General features: G+C 38.6%; 1 protein-coding gene across 6 annotated transcripts in view; it reads left to right on the top strand.

Annotated features, from left to right (window-relative positions):
• The window catches only part of NEXN (nexilin F-actin binding protein), a 41,344-nt gene that overhangs the window by 13,020 nt on the left and 11,484 nt on the right, over positions 1-16,840 (top strand). For 3 of the 6 annotated variants that reach the window (XM_028142463.2, XM_008139453.3, XM_054721096.1), the window contains exons 2-9: positions 2,140-2,218; positions 4,266-4,457; positions 4,653-4,731; positions 4,816-4,964; positions 12,181-12,222; positions 13,560-13,754; positions 13,865-14,041; positions 15,095-15,283. In XM_028142463.2, the coding sequence (XP_027998264.2) occupies positions 2,140-2,218; positions 4,266-4,457; positions 4,653-4,731; positions 4,816-4,964; positions 12,181-12,222; positions 13,560-13,754; positions 13,865-14,041; positions 15,095-15,283 (1,102 nt within the window). The remainder of the gene's footprint in view (positions 1-2,139; positions 2,219-4,265; positions 4,458-4,652; positions 4,732-4,815; positions 4,965-12,180; positions 12,223-13,559; positions 13,755-13,864; positions 14,042-15,094; positions 15,284-16,840) is intronic. The other 3 variants (XM_008139454.3, XM_028142465.2, XM_028142464.2) reach the window with 2 other exon arrangements.

Genomic DNA, 16,840 nt, shown 5'->3' on the forward strand with positions numbered 1-16,840 from the left:
TCACAAAGATGGCGGCACCCACAGCCAATAAGGAGGGAATATGCTAATTGACTGCCCTGCCCTCAAAGATGGCGGTGCCCACAGCCACAAGATGGCAGTGCCCAGTACCCTCAGCCTGCCCCCCAGTCCCCTCCACGCCTCTGGCTCTGAAGTCCCACAGTCCCCTTAGCCCCTCAGCCACCCAGGGCTGGCCCAAGGTGCAGGCAAGCCTCATATGGCAGCTGCCCAGCCACCCAGGCCAGCCCAAGGCACAGACAAGCCTTGGATGGTGGCTGCCCAGCCACCCAGGGCCACCCGAGGCTTAGGTAACCAGGGCCGGCTGAGGCTTGCGCTGCCAGCAGTGGCAGCAGCAGAGGTGTGATGGGGTATCACCTTGCCCTGATGGCCGGGTCACCTCCCACCCTTGAGAGCTCCTGGACTGTGAGAGAGGGCAGGCCAGGCTGGGGGAACGCCCACTCCAGTGCATGAATTTTCATGCACCGGGCCTCTAGTAAATTATATTTTTATATACTAGCAACAATTATCAATTGAAACCTAAAAACAACACCATTTACAAAAGCAACAACAAATACGAAATTTTTTTAGGGATCTATCTCACAAAAGATATGGAAGACCACACTGAATACTACAAAACATTTCTCTTCTTTTTGTTTTTAAATATGTTTTTATTGATTTTAGAGAGAGAGGAAGGGAGAGAGATAGAGGGATAGAAACATAGATGAGAAAGGAACATCTCTTGGCTGCCTCAAGACTTGTACATGAATGTTCATAGCAGCTTTATTTGCAATAGTCAGTAACTGGAAACAACCCTAATGTCTATCAACAGATGAATGGTTAACAAATTGTGGCATATAATAATAATCAGTAATAAAAAGGAATGAACTATTGGCAAATGCAACAACATGGATGAACCTCAACATAATTATACTGGGTGAAAAAAGCCAGACAATCAAGTACATACTATATAATTCCATTTATAGAAAATTTGAACTAATCTGTAGTGACAGAAAGCATATCTGCCTGGGGTTGGGGGTGAGGGTGGGAGAGGCAGGAAGAGGAAGGAAGTAAGGGGTCTGAGAAAATGTTTGGGGATAATGTATATATTCGTTTTCTTGACTGTGGTGATGATGTCATGAATACATACATATGTCAGAACTTATCAAATTGTGCACTTTTAAAAAGTGTAGTTTATTGTATGTCAACTGCAGCTTAGTAAAGCTGTTTTTTAATTTTACAAATTACAATAAATAAATTACAATAAAACTCTAAAAAGTATTCAGTTAATCCAGAAGTAGGCAAGAATAGTAAAAGAACAAAAAAAGAGAGGACAAATTAGAAATAAATAGTAAATGGTAGACTTAAGTCCATTCATATAAATAATTACATTAAATGTTAATAGACTAAACACTGCAATTAAAAGATATCAGAATTGATTTAAAAAAAAAAACACACCACAAAGTCCAATTATGTGATGTGCCCAAAAGATGTACTTCACATGTAAAGAGAGAGAAAGGTTGAAAATAAATGGCTAGAAAATGATATACTGTGCAAACTAAACTTAAGGAAGTTGATGTGGCTATTTTAATATCAGATAAGTTCAAGGAAATAAGGTAAGACAGGGAAATTTCATACTGGTGAAAGGGTCAATTCTAACAGAAGATATTAAAATCATAATGTATATGCACTTAAGAGAGTTCGAAATTATAGGAGACACAAATGACAGAATTAAAAGAAGAAATAGGTAATTCCACATAGTTGAAGACTGATGAAACTAGGCTAAAAAAAAAAGTGAAGACAGAAATTTCAATAACACTATAACCACCTTGACCTGGTTAATATTTATAGAATAATACACCTAATAACTGCAGGATACAAATTCTTTGTAAGTGCACTAGATGTAGTCACAAGCTATTTTGGGACACACACTTACAAAGATCTTTTATACCATGCATCTTGTACCTTTTCTACCCTAAATCTTGGGAAAAGAAGCTAAGAGTTATCACAATTTAGCACTTACCTGGATAATGTCAGTATTTCTTAAGGAGCAATTAACATACTATTAATATTTACAAAAATGCATAGCATATTTTAAAAAATTAACTCATTAAAATTCTTATTCCATACTAATATATTTTTCAGGTGCAAAAATACACAAAGCTTCATAATCACCCCAAGACAACATAGAGCAAACATGAATGATATTTCCCAAAAGGCTGAGGTAAGTCTCCAGAGTTAAAAAAGAAGTAGGGGGAAACCTAAGGTTGACTGTAGGACAGTTATTCAGTGGAAAGGTCATGTTGAGAAATTCATAACAACACAGTGTCAAGATATAAATCATAAGAAATCCATAGGCTGGTCTTGGGTCCCGTAGTTTTGCTTGGGTTCCAATCTAAGAATCGTGATTATTAAATTTGTGAATGATTGTCAAGTGGATGTGATGGGAAACATCTTGAGTAGAATTTTAATATCTTGCTAAGTCTTAGAAGTTATATTTTCAGTATTAAAAAAATGGATTTGACTTGTACTCTCAGGAGTTAGCAATAATTCAATCTCAGGTGAGGGTCCCTATTAGCACTTCCTCCAGAAGCTGCAATAAAACTTCTCAGCCATTTTCTGGTTCTTGGCTGCAGTATGGAGAGTTGTAATAAGAAGAACCCACCCCCAAATTTGGTGATGCCCCCAAATTATAAACGTAATAAAACCTTAAATGGCCAATGACACCATACGTGGATAAAATAGAGGCTGGGTATGCCAGATTAATTAGCAATTTGTCATTAGTGCTAGGAGAAAGGGTTTGGCGTTCTAAGTAAGAACTGAAGCTTTATTTATAGAAACTTCTTTTAGAGATCAGCTTAATTTTAAAAAATGATGAAAATAACTTGCTTTCTAGGTTTTATAGTGGAGGAAAAGCTTTGGGAAGCTCTTTTGCCATTTGGGAATTTTCCTATGGAGCTCATCCTATTTGGAACGAGACAGCTTTCTTACACATTAAAAAAAATATTTTTATTGATTTCAGAGAGGAAGGGAGAGGGAAAGAGAGATGAAACATCAATGATGAGAGAGAATCATTGATCGGCTGCCTTCTGCACACCCCACACTGGGGATCGAGCTCGCAACCAGGGCATATGACCTTACTGGGAATCAAACTATGACCTCCTGGTTCGTAGGTCAATGCTCAAACACTGAGCATCACCGGCAGGCATTCTTACACAATTTTAATGTTGGTTTATAGAAGTTCTGGATGGGCAGTAACAATATAAGTATCTGCCTATGCACAAAGACCCTGGCATATCTTAACCTCAAATGAGAAATAAAGGACTAGACTTTTTTTTTTATTTAATATATTTTATTGATTTTTTACAGAGAGGAAGAGAGAGGGATAGAGAGTTAGAAACATCGATCAGCTGCCTCCTGCACACCCCCCAGTGGGGATGTGCCCGCAACCAAGGTACATGCCCTTGACCGGAACCGAACCTGGGACCCCTGAGTCTGCAGGGCGACGCTCTATCCACTGAGCCAAACCGGTTTCGGCAAAGGACTAGACTTAAGTTTAGCTCATATTAGATATGGAAACAAGCAAGAACATTAATGTGTGAATTAAACTTAAAAGCCTAAACTTTTGCTTTATTTTCAACTTCATCTAATTTATTGACATTAGTCTGGTGCCCGGCCAGTGTGGCTCAGTAGTTGAGAGTCAACCTATGAACCAGAAGGTCAAGGTTCAATTCTCTGTCAGTGCACATGCCCGGGTTGGGGGCTAGATCCCTAGTGGGGAGTGTACAGGAGGCAGCGGATAGGTAGTTCTCTCTCATCGTTGATGTGTTGATATTTCTCTCTCTCTCTCCCTCTCCCTTCCTCTCTGAAATCAATAAAAATATATTTTAAAAAATTAGTCTGGGTATCTTTTAAGCAAGCAATGGGAGTAGGATGATAAAATAAAGGTTATTTTAAATTAGAATCCAGTATTCAATTTATATATTTTACTGGCCCTCAGCTTCAGTGGAATGCACTTACAAAATGGAACTTCTGTACTATATATTAATAAAAGTTTTACTCTCATATTTTCTGTAATTTCCTTTTTTAGATTTAGACTTCAACAGTATATAATCAGGTTCTTATGGTTCAAAGAAAGGTTTCAAACTCATTTCTATTTTCTGTTTCAACAAGTATTTCTTGTATTGCTTATTCTGGTCTATCTTTACCTAACTTATTCCTACCTTTATTTTTTTTTTCCACTTTCTTTTCTTTATTTTCTTCTAATGAAGATTCTGCTTTCTTCATCTAAACCTGTCCCAAAAACCTATGTGCCAAAACTTGGCAAAGGTGATGTAAAGGATAAGTTTGAAGCCATGCAGAGAGCCAGGGAAGAAAGAAATCAAAGGAGATCTAGAGACGAAAAGCAAAGAAGAAAAGAACAATATATTAGAGAGAGAGAATGGAACAGGAGAAAACAGGAGGTTATTTTAATTTATTTTACTGTTGTGCAAATATTCATCTTATTAATTTACATTTCATTATTCACACTAACTATGTTTCATATTAACCGTAATTAAGATAATTTTCTGTATTTAAAAACTAATTTCCAACTCTGTATATAATGTGGTTTAGTCTAAATTTGTGACATGTTCATATTAATTTATTTAACCATCTAGATTAAAGAAATGCTTGCTTCTGATGAAGAGGGAGAGGTGCCTTCTAAAGTGGATAAGGCTTATGTTCCCAAGCTAACAGGTAAGACACTTGAAGGGTAAATTGTAAATGAAATTGTAAAGAAGGAAAACAGCCAAGTATCAAACATGTTTCATCTATTCTCAGGAACTGTTAAAGGTAGATTTGCTGAAATGGAGAAACAAAGACAAGAGGAAGAAAGGAAGAGAACAGAGGAGGAACGAAAACGCAGAATTGAGCAGGATATGTTAGAAAAGAGGAAGATACAACGTGAATTAGCAAAAAGGGCTGAGCAGGTATACACTAAATATTAATTTGGTATTTGCTTTAGAAACTAATTTTACAGAGTAAAACTAATCATTATGCTGCCTAATTAAAATATTTTGTAACATGAACCTATTACATAGTAGCTACCTTGAAAACAAGATCTTAACCACAAATATTTAATATCAAATGCCTAGAAGGGTAAGGGCAGAATGTGCCTATTTTAAGGTTGAATACTGAGGTGACTTTTGTTATATACCGTTTTACCCTTCCATCCACATTCCTTACACTATCCTCATTGGTTATTTTTCTTGACATGTTAGAGGATTTTATCTATATATATAAAAGCTTAAGTGACCGAATGACCAGTAGCTATGACGCGCTCAACGCAGGAGCTGCCCCCTGGTGGTCAGTGCACTCACACAGTGGAAGCGCCACTCAGCTGACTGACAGGAGCCAGATGCAGGGCTCACAGCTGGCCGTCACAGCCCAGAGACTGCAGCGGAGCTGCAGCGAGCCTACCAAGTGGTGGTGGTGGCAGGCGCAGTGGTGCCGGGATGATCAGGAGTGGCAGGCAGAAGCGCAGGCAGTGTTGGGCTGCCAGTTTAGGCCCGATCCCCGCAGGCTACGCTGAGGGACCCCAGTATAGATATACTGGTATAGATATCAGCCCTCTAGTATAGATATAAGACAATTTCACATATAAGCTATCCACAAACACTTAATAAAATGCTGGTCTTTTAACAGCAATCAGTAAATACTTGGTTATTATCAAACACTAAGGCATAAAGAGCATATCTTTCTACTCAAGAATTTGAAACCAATTAAATCACATTTTATTTAATAACTAGAGGCCTGGTGCATGAAATTCATGCACGAGTGTGTGTGTCCCTCAGCCCAGCCTGCACCCTCTCCAATCTGGGACCCCCAGGTAGGATCGGGCCTAAACGGGCAGTCAGACATCCCTCTCACAATCCAGGACTGCTGGCTCCCAACTGCTTGCCTTCCTGATTGCCCCTAACTGCTTCTGCCTGCCAGCCTTATCATCCCCTAACCACATCTCTGCCAGCCTGATTAATGCCTAACTGCTCCCCTGCCAGCCTGTTTGCCCCCAACTGCTCTCCCCTGCAGGCCTGGTCACCCATAACTGCCCTTCCCTGCAGGCCTGGTTGCCCCCAACTTCCCTCCTCTGCCGGCCTGGTCACCCCTAACTGCCCTCCCCTGCAGGCTTGATCGCCCCCAACTGCCCTCCCTTGCAGGCCTGGTCCCTCCCAACTGTCTCCCCTGCTGGCCTGATCGCCCACAACTGCCCTCCCTTGCAGGCCTGGTCCCTCCCAACTGCCCTCCCCTGCAGGCCATCTTGTGTCCACATGGGGGCAGCCATCTTTGACCACATGGGGGCAGCTATCTTGTGTGTTGGAGTGATGGTCAATTTGCATATTACTCTTTTATTAGATAGGATAGAGGCCTGGTGCACAGGTGGGGGCCAGCTGGTTTGCCTCGAAGGGTGTCCCGGATCAGGGTGGGGGTTTCCTTGGGGCATGGGGTGGCCTGGGTGATGGGCCTGTGGTGGTTTGCAGGCTGACCACGCCCCCCGGCAACCCAAGTGGAGGCCCTGGTATCTGGGATTTATTTATCTTCTATAATTGAAACTTTGTAGCCTTGAGCGGAGCCAAGCCTCCTGCTCGTTCCATGGCCGCAGCCATTTTTGTTGAGATTTATTTATCTTCTATAATTGAAGCTTTGTAGCCTTGAGTGGAGGCCACGGCAGGCCAGGGCTGCGGAAGCTTGGCTTTCTCCCTCGCCGGGGGCAACTCAAGCCTCCTGCTCTCTCCAGCTCCGTGGCTGCTGCCATTTTTGTTGGGATTTATTTATCTTTTATAATTGAACCTTTGTAGCCTTGAGTGGATTCCAGGGCCAGCCAGGGTGTGGGGGAAGCTTGGCTTCCCCCTTTGCCGGGGAAACCCAAGCCTCCTGCTTGCTCCATGGCCGCAGCCATCATGGTTGGGTTAATTTGCATACTTGCTTCTGATTGGCTGGTGGGCATGGCTTGTGGGTGTAGCAGAGTTATGGTCAATTTGCATATTACTCTTATTAGATAGGACTAGAGGCCCGGTGCATGAAAATTCATGCACTGGAGGGGGCGTCCCTCAGCCCGACCTGCCCCCTCTCACAGTCCAGGAGCCCTCAGGGGCGGGAGACGACCCAGCGATCAGGGCAAGGCGACGCCCCATCACACCTCTGCTGCTGCCGCTGCTGGCAGCGCAAGCCTTGGCTGGCCCTGGTTACCTGAGCCTTGGGTGGCCCTGGGCGGCTGGGCAGTTGACATCTGAGGCTTGCCTGCACCTTGGGCGTTGGCTGGGCAGCTACCACCCAAGGCTTGCCTGCGCCTCGGTGTCGGCTGGGCAGCCGCCATCTGAGGCTTGCCTGCACCTCAGGCCGGCCCTGGGCGGCTGGGGGGCTGAGGGCAGGTCCGGCCGCACCGTGCACCTGTCGCCCCCCTGGCTGGGCTGAAACGACTGTGGGACTCCGGCGGGGCTGAGAGGACTGGGCACCACCATCTTGTGGCTATGGGCGCAGCCATCTTTGTGATGGTGTGATGGTCAATTTGAATATTTCCTCTTTATTAGATAGGATGGTATTATTAGCCCTAGTTGGTTTGGCTCAGCAGATAGAGCATCGGCCCACAGACCAAAGGATCCCGGGTTTGATTCCAGCCAAGGGCACATACCTTGGTTGCAGGCTCCTCCCAGGCCCAGGCCCTGGTCAGGGCTCGTGCAGGAGGCAACCAATCAATGTGTTTCTCTCACTTTGATGTTTTTCTCTCTCTGTCTTTCCCTAAAAATCAATGGAAAAATATCCTTGAGTCAAGATTAACAATAAAAAAAATATATATATATATGTTCTGGAAATCTATTACAAAAATAATGGTACTATCTAATTTAATTTTTTTTTTAAGTTGGGGATGGTAATAGGAGCGGGGAGCAAATGTGTGACAGCCATCTATAATAATAAAAGCATAATATGCTAATTAGACCGGACAGCTGAATGACCTTCTGGACATCATTCCAGACGTCCTTTTGGACAAAGCCATGGTGGTGGGGGCTGAGGCAGAGGCGGTTAGGGGCAATCAGACAGGCAAGAAGAGTGGTTAGGGGCAATCAGGCAGGCAGGCAGAGAGGTTAGGGGCGATCAGACAGGCAGGTGAGTGGTTACGGGCGATCAGGCAGGCAGGCAAATGGTTAGGGGTGATCAGGCAGGCGAGCAGTTAGGAGCCAGCGGTCCCAGATTGTGAGATGGATGTCCGACTGCCGGTTTAGGCCCAATCCCCTGAGGGGTCCTGGATTGCGAGAGGGTACAGGCCGGGCTGAGGGACACCCCCACTCCCCCTGTATGATTTCATCACCGGGCCTCTAGTTTCCTTTATATAACTGATGCTCATAGAGGAGAAATGAGAATTAAAGTATTATTACTGTGATTTTATATAATCTGTTAATGAATTTCAAATTCCCGTATATTTTAGCTAAGTACATGAGAAGTAAGAGGCTGGTATTTTTGAAATACTCAAGGATATGATATAAAGTCCAGAAAAAGCTAATCTTTCAAATATTAACTATTATAATGACAGAAACTTACAGTTCTAATAATAATTATTATATTTTAAATAAAGAACTGATTGATCACAAAAATGTCTTTAATATATTGATATTTGTTTTACATTATAATCATATAGTTGAATAGCTGACAGAGACAGTTATACTGTTTATGTGCTACAACCAGATCTACATTGGAAGATCAAAAGAGATGATCAATTGAGCTTTATGAGATAATAATGGTATTTATTTTCCTAGAGTCGTAAATAAGGTTATGTGAGTTAATAAATGCAAAGCACTTAGAACTGTGCCTGTTATAGAGTAAGTAGGCTATACATACCTAATGTTTCACCTAAATGATAATACATATAGATAAAATGTTATAGAACCATTTTAGGTTCTCCTCCTTCTCTCATCAGTATTTTAACAAATATTGTAAGAGTCTTTATAGTATATTGTCTCTTAAAAAAATTGTAATTGTGAGATTGTACTTGGCTTTTTTTTGCCTACTCTTTAAGTGCCTTAAATCTATTTGCTATGCTCTTTTCAGCTTCTGCTACCTTTCTAAAAAGAAAAGTGACAAAGAAAGCAAAGCATACGCCATATTTGCATGTCAAAAAAATTTATTTACCTAGACTTTGCAAATAACCACTTCTATGGCACCAATAACCACTTGCATGGTGGCAGACAATGACATATGCCAGATGAATTATAGGCAACAATTGAAAATTCCTCTATTTTATGACTATGTACCTCTTTATCTGAGGAAAGGATGGTATATACTTTACCCCTGTCACCTCCAGTTGTCAAAGACTAGTATACCTTTGCAATGAAATTTCAGAAGGGAATACAGTTATAATACTAGGCCTGGCCAGTGATCAGTGCCGAACAGGCCCTCCCCCCACCCCCTCCTCCTTCCTTCTCTCCCTCAGCGCCCCTGCCGCTGGTCACCCACCATGTTCTGCGCTACCCCCTGGTGGTCAGCGCACATCATAGCAAGTGATTGAACTCCCGGTGGAACTCCCAAGAGGACACTTTGCATATTAACCTTTTATATATGTAGATTATAAAGATAATACATATATGTAATTTTATTTATATTATAAAGTATAAAGTAAGGCAATAACATTATAATAAAATATATAATTAAAATACAGGGTGTTTGGCAGCAAATAATGAGTACGCACATGGGTTTAGTGTACTTCTTTTAAGTCTTTTGTCCATTTTCAAAAAAAGCACTGATTACTCACTAGACCCATCGTAACCCCAGGCACTGAATATGTAGGTAGTGGTTTCTCAAAGAAAAACTAAGTGTATGTTGAAGAGGTGAATTTGAACATGATGAATACACATGATACTCAAAGAGAGATGGAAATAAAATATAATCGTGAAAGAGAACCACCTCAGTACTATGTGGCAGGGTGCCATACAATCTTGGTTAATGAAATTTTTGGCCTGTTAAATTATTTGAGAATATTTATGTAGAACAAAATGAACTACTAATAGCAATTTCTATCTTTCAAATAATTTAAAATCCTAATTAAGTACATTTTCTGCTCATATCTGATATAATTTAATCTTTCTTTGAATATAAGTAGTAAAGTATGACATAGGTAGTCAAGAAGAATCTTTATTTTCTTTTTTTTAAAAAAATATTTTTATTGATTTTAAAGAGGAAGGGAGAGGGAGAGATAGAAACATCAATGATGAAAGTCATCTCTGCCTCCTGCACACCCCCTACAGGGGATCAAGTACACAACCCAGGCATGTGCCCTTGACCGGAATTGAACCTGGGACCCTTCAGTTCGCAGGCTGACACTCTATCCAAACAGTCTAGCAGTGGTCGGCAAACTCATTAGTCAACAGAGCCAAATATCAACAGTACAATGATTGAAATTTCTTTTGAGAGCCAAATTTTTAAAACTTAAACTTCTTCTAATGCCACTTCTTCAAAATAGACTCGCCCAGGCCGTGGTATTTTGTGGAAGAGCCACACTCAAGGGGCCAAAGAGCTGCATGTGGCTCGCGAGCCGCAGTTTGCTGACCACGGACCTAGGGCAAGAAGAGTCTTAATGTTTGTTTGAAAAATCCACTTGTACAAGTCCATATTCAAGAATGCGATAGCCTTGGCCGGGTAGCTCAGTTAGAGTGTCATCCCAATAAGCCAAGGTTGCGGCTTCGATCCCTGGTCAGGGCACATACAAGAATCAACCAATGAATGCATAAATGAGTGGAACGACACATCGGTGACTCTCTCCCCTTCTCTCTCTCTCTCCCTTTTGTTCTCTCTAAAATCAATCAATTTTTTAAAAATGCTATAGAAGGGATTCCTGAGTCAGGAGGGAGGCTGAGTGAAATTCTTCCCTATACTCTCAATGTCTGGCTTCTCATCATATCTCCTAGAACTTTTTATTGAGAGAATGTGATTTGTAGAGGAATTGTTAACATCTTTTGGAAAGGAAATGATTTTGTAGTTATTTCATTATAGATCCATTAAATTGTTTCTTAGTATAATACATCATTCAATAAAGCCTTCACCATTTACATGGCAAATCGGTGTGATAAATAATTCTGTAACAAAGCAAATTACTCTGAACACAACTATTAATAAACTATTAACATATAAAAATAGATGTATTTTAACGATTTGTTCAGAATAATTTATTTTTCAAAAAATTTGGTATCTTAATAAAATGTATTACTTCTGACTTGGCAGAGAACATAGGAAAGTGGGATGGTGTCAGAACAGGGCCTTAGCCATCCCAGTTCCTCATATGAACGAAGGTACAACGGATTTCCCTTCGGCTGCGGGAGGTACACGCTACTTCCAGGCTCTTTCACCGGTGTTAAAAATCAAATGAAAATAATAAACAATATGAATTTTTACTTTCTAACTTTTCCCATTGCTTATATTTCTTTTTCCGGAGATCTCAAACACTGCATTCTTTAAATTACCTTTCTTCTCTTCATTTCTCAGTATTTGTACATTAGCCTGCCCTTCAAGCTAACAATGATATTTCTTATGAGTAATGGCCAAATTGAGCTCCCTCCTTTTGAATGGGGGACTTCCCTACCTAGATTTGGTCAAAATATAGACAATTATGACTTCCAGAATTTTTTCCCTTTTCTAAACTAGCCATGTAAAAGCCTATACCTTTCATCACACTTTATTGTGTCAGTTATATTTTTGCCATATATTTTTTATTGTAAATACAGTTATGGTTATTTGATTGATGATAGATTTTCTTTTACTGGGGCAGAGACAGAGAATGGAGAAATGTTTCTGTATCTCAGTTTAAATGGATAATTTTATTAATAACTGATGCTTATGTAAGCTCACTGCCAGGTCATGAGTTTGGTCAATTATCCAAATTCCAATATTACAAAGGTAGACTCTATTTTAATTTTTTCTTAATATATTGGTCCCTAGATATTGATATTTATATCAAAATGCAAAAAACAATATAAGGTTTAATCTGCATTTAAAGGGATATAATTGGTTAATTTGAACCAAAAATATTTCAAAAATTACAAATTAAAAATTTACCATAAGTCATAACTAAATTATTTTTCCATTGTATGTTTAAAAGCAAAAAAAAAAAAAAAAAAAAAGAAATCTAATGTAATGTAATGATATGAAATTCTCATTCAATAGATTGAGGACATAAACAATACGGGAACTGAATCAGCATCAGAGGTAAATGGACATTTACTTTAATGAAACATTCACCTAAAACTATCTGATTCACAAATAATCTTTTAATTAAAAATTAAGTTTTTATTCTTTTTATTATAACTACAGCAACAATAAAAAGAACAAAAATATTTTGCAAAGCAAATCATATTTTTGCACTTTCGAACATTATACCTTAGTATTTTTAAAGAAAAGTATGTTTTGCTTTCATGGTTAGAGACAGTCTCAGTTTGAGGTAACTCTGTCAAGACTGTATATTTTTTAAACTATCACTAATAGTTGAGATTGTTGAAAACTTACAGTTTAAAAAGGCAGTTTTCTTTTCATCATTTGTCTTCTTTCATCAGAGTTCCTGATAGTTTATTTGGTTATCATATATTAGTAGAGAGTATAGTATTATCTATTACCATGAAGAAAAACTTAACAGCCACAGAAAATTTAGTTACCCTTTTCTATCTAACAGAAAGTTAAAAATCAATTTGATGGTGTGCCTAAAACTACAGCCACATAAATTGGAAGCAACAATAGATTATGTAATAGAACTAACTAAAATACATTAAAAAAACAACAACCAATTTAAGTTTCAAGAAGATCAAATGCCAAAGAGTTTTGTTTCTAGTACAAAAATGTTTTATAAATCACTTGGAAATCCTGTTTCTTTTTACCTACTAAATATTTGCTTTACTAAGTATTTAAAAACTTGCATGGAGAGCCCATCCAGTGTGGCTTAGTGGTTGAGTGTTGACCTGTGAACCAGGAGGTCACAGTTCGATTCCAGGTTGGGGTATGCTCTGGTTGGGGGCTCGATCCCCAGTAGGGGTGTGCAGGAGACACTTGATCAGTGATTCTCTAATTGATGTTTCTCTCTCTCTCCCTCTCCCTGAAATAAATAAAAAACATTTTAAAAAGATATAAAATAAAAACTTGCATGGGGAGAAAAATGGAGAAACTTTGTGTGTTTAAACTGAATCCTTCCACCATCAAATTGATTTACAGTGTACTCACGTGCATACTACCTTTTGTGGGATTAGTGCATGAATAGCTAAATTCAGATAATGTCATGTAGTTTTATCTGAACAGCTGTATTAACACCATCTTCTAGGGAAGAAGATGATCCTTGAACCTAATCAGCAATGGATTTGTATTACATTAACTCATAATGTACAATGACTTTGGAGATAAGAGATATTTAATAAAAATCTGTAAAAATATGTATAAATTTTTGTTCTTCATAACATTGATGACAATGTAATGAAATTCACCAATGATGGAGATAAAATCCCATGAAACCTAAATTTTGATTAGGAAGAAATATGCTAATTATCTATTTTATAAATTAGGAAGGAGATGATTCACTACTTATAACAGTGGTACCTGTGAAATCACACAAAACATCTGGGAAAATAAAGAATTTTGAGGATCTAGAAAAAGAAAGAGAAGAAAAAGAAAGGGTCAAGTCTGAAGAAGATAAAAGAATAAGATATGAAGAACAACGACGGTCTCTCAAGGAAGCAAAGTGTCTTTCACTGGTCATGGTAATTCTTCTTTTTTTTTTTTTTTTTTCCTTAAGGAGCAAGTCAAAGCAGTAGAGTTGGTTAGCAGCATTTCCCTTATGATTAAAAGATGGGTTTTTATGTTTTCTTAGGATGATGAACTGGATGATGAGGCAAAAAAAGAATCAACTTCTCCTGGAAAACTGAAACTAACTTTTGAAGAATTAGAAAGACAAAGACAAGAAAATCGAAGGAAGCAAGCTGAAGAAGAAGCAAGACAACGTTTAGAAGAAGAGAAGCGTGCTTTTGAAGAAGCAAGGCAGCAAATGGTAAAATAAGCATATATATATACATACATACACACACACACACACATATATATATGTAGTGTAATCATTAAGAACATGAGTCTTAGAGCCAGACTGCCTGGGTTCAGATATCTCCCGTTAAAGTGGGAGATATAATATGGGCATTATTTAACCTGTTTTAGTTTCCTCATTTATAAAATAGCGAAAATAATTGTGCCTACTTAATTGTTAAAGGAGTTAATACCAAAAGCAGTTACAATACTGTCTAGCATATAATAAATGCTTTAAAAATATTAACTATTATTATACTAATAGATTTATCAATAAAAAATAAAACTGAAATAAGAAAACACCAATTCCAGATTGCATAAGAATTTAAAAATAGAACCTCTATAATTTTTTAAAGCTTTCATAATTTCTTGATCAACTTTTATTAATGATGTTCTAAGGACTATACCTCCAAAATTTTAATTTTCTAGACATTTGTTTGAAAATGTTATGAATTTTGGGTAATCATAGTTGCATAATATCTATATATTTTAGATACATTAGTTGTCAGTTTAGTGAACTGAAATAGAAATACCATCAATTAATCAAATAACAAATTTTAATTGATTTAATGTTAAACTAGAATGTTAATTATAAAATAAAATTTGACTTTTACATAAATATTTTTTAATGAGAAATTTATTTTACTTCCAAAGAGACTCTGTATAGGTATAATTGAACCTCAGTTTAAGCACACACACACACACACACACACACACACGCTATGTTTGTTCTGGGAAAGTTAATGTTTAATAACTCTTAAATGACCCCTTAAATTTTTTAAATGCTTCATCTGATCTATTTAAAAATTTGACTTGCTTGAGAAGTTTTATTTAACTTGAGTATATATTTATTTGGAATTTGTCCAAATTTGAATATTTTATCATATAAGATATTATAAAAGAAGGGGATTTAGGTCAACTATATTTAGGGCAAAGAAATATTCCTGTTGAGGTGGCTGATTCTGTGCCCTTTGATTGATGACTCATTCCTGTCTTTGATGAATGAGAGTTGTTTCTTGGCTAGGTGAATGAAGAGGAGGAAAACCAAGACACAGAAAACATTTTTAAAGGGTACCGCCCTGGAAAACTCAAACTCAGTTTTGAAGAGCTGGAAAGACAAAGGAGAGAAGAGGAAAAAAGGAAAGCAGAAGAAGAAGCCAGAAGGAGAAGAGAGGAGGAAAAGAAGGCATTTGCTGAAGCACGGAGAAGCATGGTAAGACAGAATATAACTGGAGAATGCCATTAGGATTCACTCAGGTTTTTAATTATGTTAAGAGAAACCATTACATTTTGGGGAATACACTGTTGTTTCTGAAATTTGTGCCAAGAGTAGGGATGGCAAATAGTTTTTAAGTCTCCTGTGATGTAATACCTCAGTTACAGGCGTTTGCTTCCATGTGGTGTTGAGAAGGTTCTAATTGAATTGCTTTGACTGGCATAGAGGGTTGAATATGGTCTTTCTTCTCTGGGAGAGGATGTTTTCCAGGGCTAAGTATCTGAACAGGGAATTTCTTATCCCCACCTTTCCTTCCCTCCTCTACACTCTCCTTTCCCTTCCCACATTTCCCATTTCCTCCTCCTTCCCTTCCTCTCCTTTCTCTCTTTTCAATTTCCATCACATCCAGTATATATTAAATGACCGAAGCTATTTAATCACAAGTATTTAACTCCAAAATGCTCACCCATCATTGCTGGATATTGCTACCAACCTTAATTCTCACAAAGTTGTACTTCGCATACCACTTTAATGATTGTGAAATCTATAGTTATCTGACAAACTTACTTTTCAAGAAAGTTGACATGTGAACACAGCATCTCCTCCTTGAAACACTTCCATTGGCTTCGGTGGTCTGGCTTTCTTCCCGTGTCTGGGTGAGCTTCAGACACATATATATCCAAGTGTTGATATATGAGGCTCTGTTACCCAACCAGGTACTCACACAGAAGCTTTGGAGCCTTACACACTTCCACCTTCTCCTTCATGCCTCACATCCACTCACTCACTGTCTCATTTATCCTACCTCTTAAATTATTATAAAAATCTATCATTTTTCTCACATTTCCCATTTCCACCACGATAATCCAGGTCATTGTTACCCCTTGCCTTGGGCCAACTCTTAACTTTTCTTGCCCTTAATCCATTCTTCCCTGAAAAGCCAGCAGTGATCTTTCTTTCCAAAAAAAAAAGTAAATTTGACGTTAAAAAATTCTCCACTTCCTGTAAGCAAAAACCAAAAACTTTTAAAACAAATTTCTTTATAATCTTGCCCTACAATAATTTCTCTGGTTTCATTTCTTGATTCTTCTTTGATCTGCCAGACATGACAAATTTCTTCCCAGTTCTTCAAAAAGCTATGCTCTCATGAATGCTGTGTGAAGCATGTCCCTCGGTCCTTTCCCTGTGCTCTATTTCCTAGTCATATGTTCCGTTTTCTCTGGGAAGCCTTTCCTGATAACACGTGTTCCAGAGAGGTCTTCCTTTTATGCATTCTCATAACCTTTAGGACTCCCCCAGCATAACACTAATGTTGTATTGTTGCTGCTTATGGTTGTCTTTCTCACACAGTGAGGCTGAGACCATTCACCAAGCATGTGGTACAACATATTCTAGCATAAAAAACTTCTTGTTAATGTTTGTGGAATAAGTGAGATTAAAGCTGTCTTATGTGCATTGTGAGGTAATCCTTGCTTCACAAATGGTTTCTACACAAAAGCCCTGCAAACATTGTGAAACCACTTATTTTTTGTGGAATAATTCAGAAGTGGTAAA

The sequence above is a fragment of the Eptesicus fuscus genome, chromosome 9, assembly GCF_027574615.1.
Source record: "Eptesicus fuscus isolate TK198812 chromosome 9, DD_ASM_mEF_20220401, whole genome shotgun sequence".
In the NCBI taxonomy this organism is placed as follows: domain Eukaryota; kingdom Metazoa; phylum Chordata; class Mammalia; order Chiroptera; family Vespertilionidae; genus Eptesicus; species Eptesicus fuscus.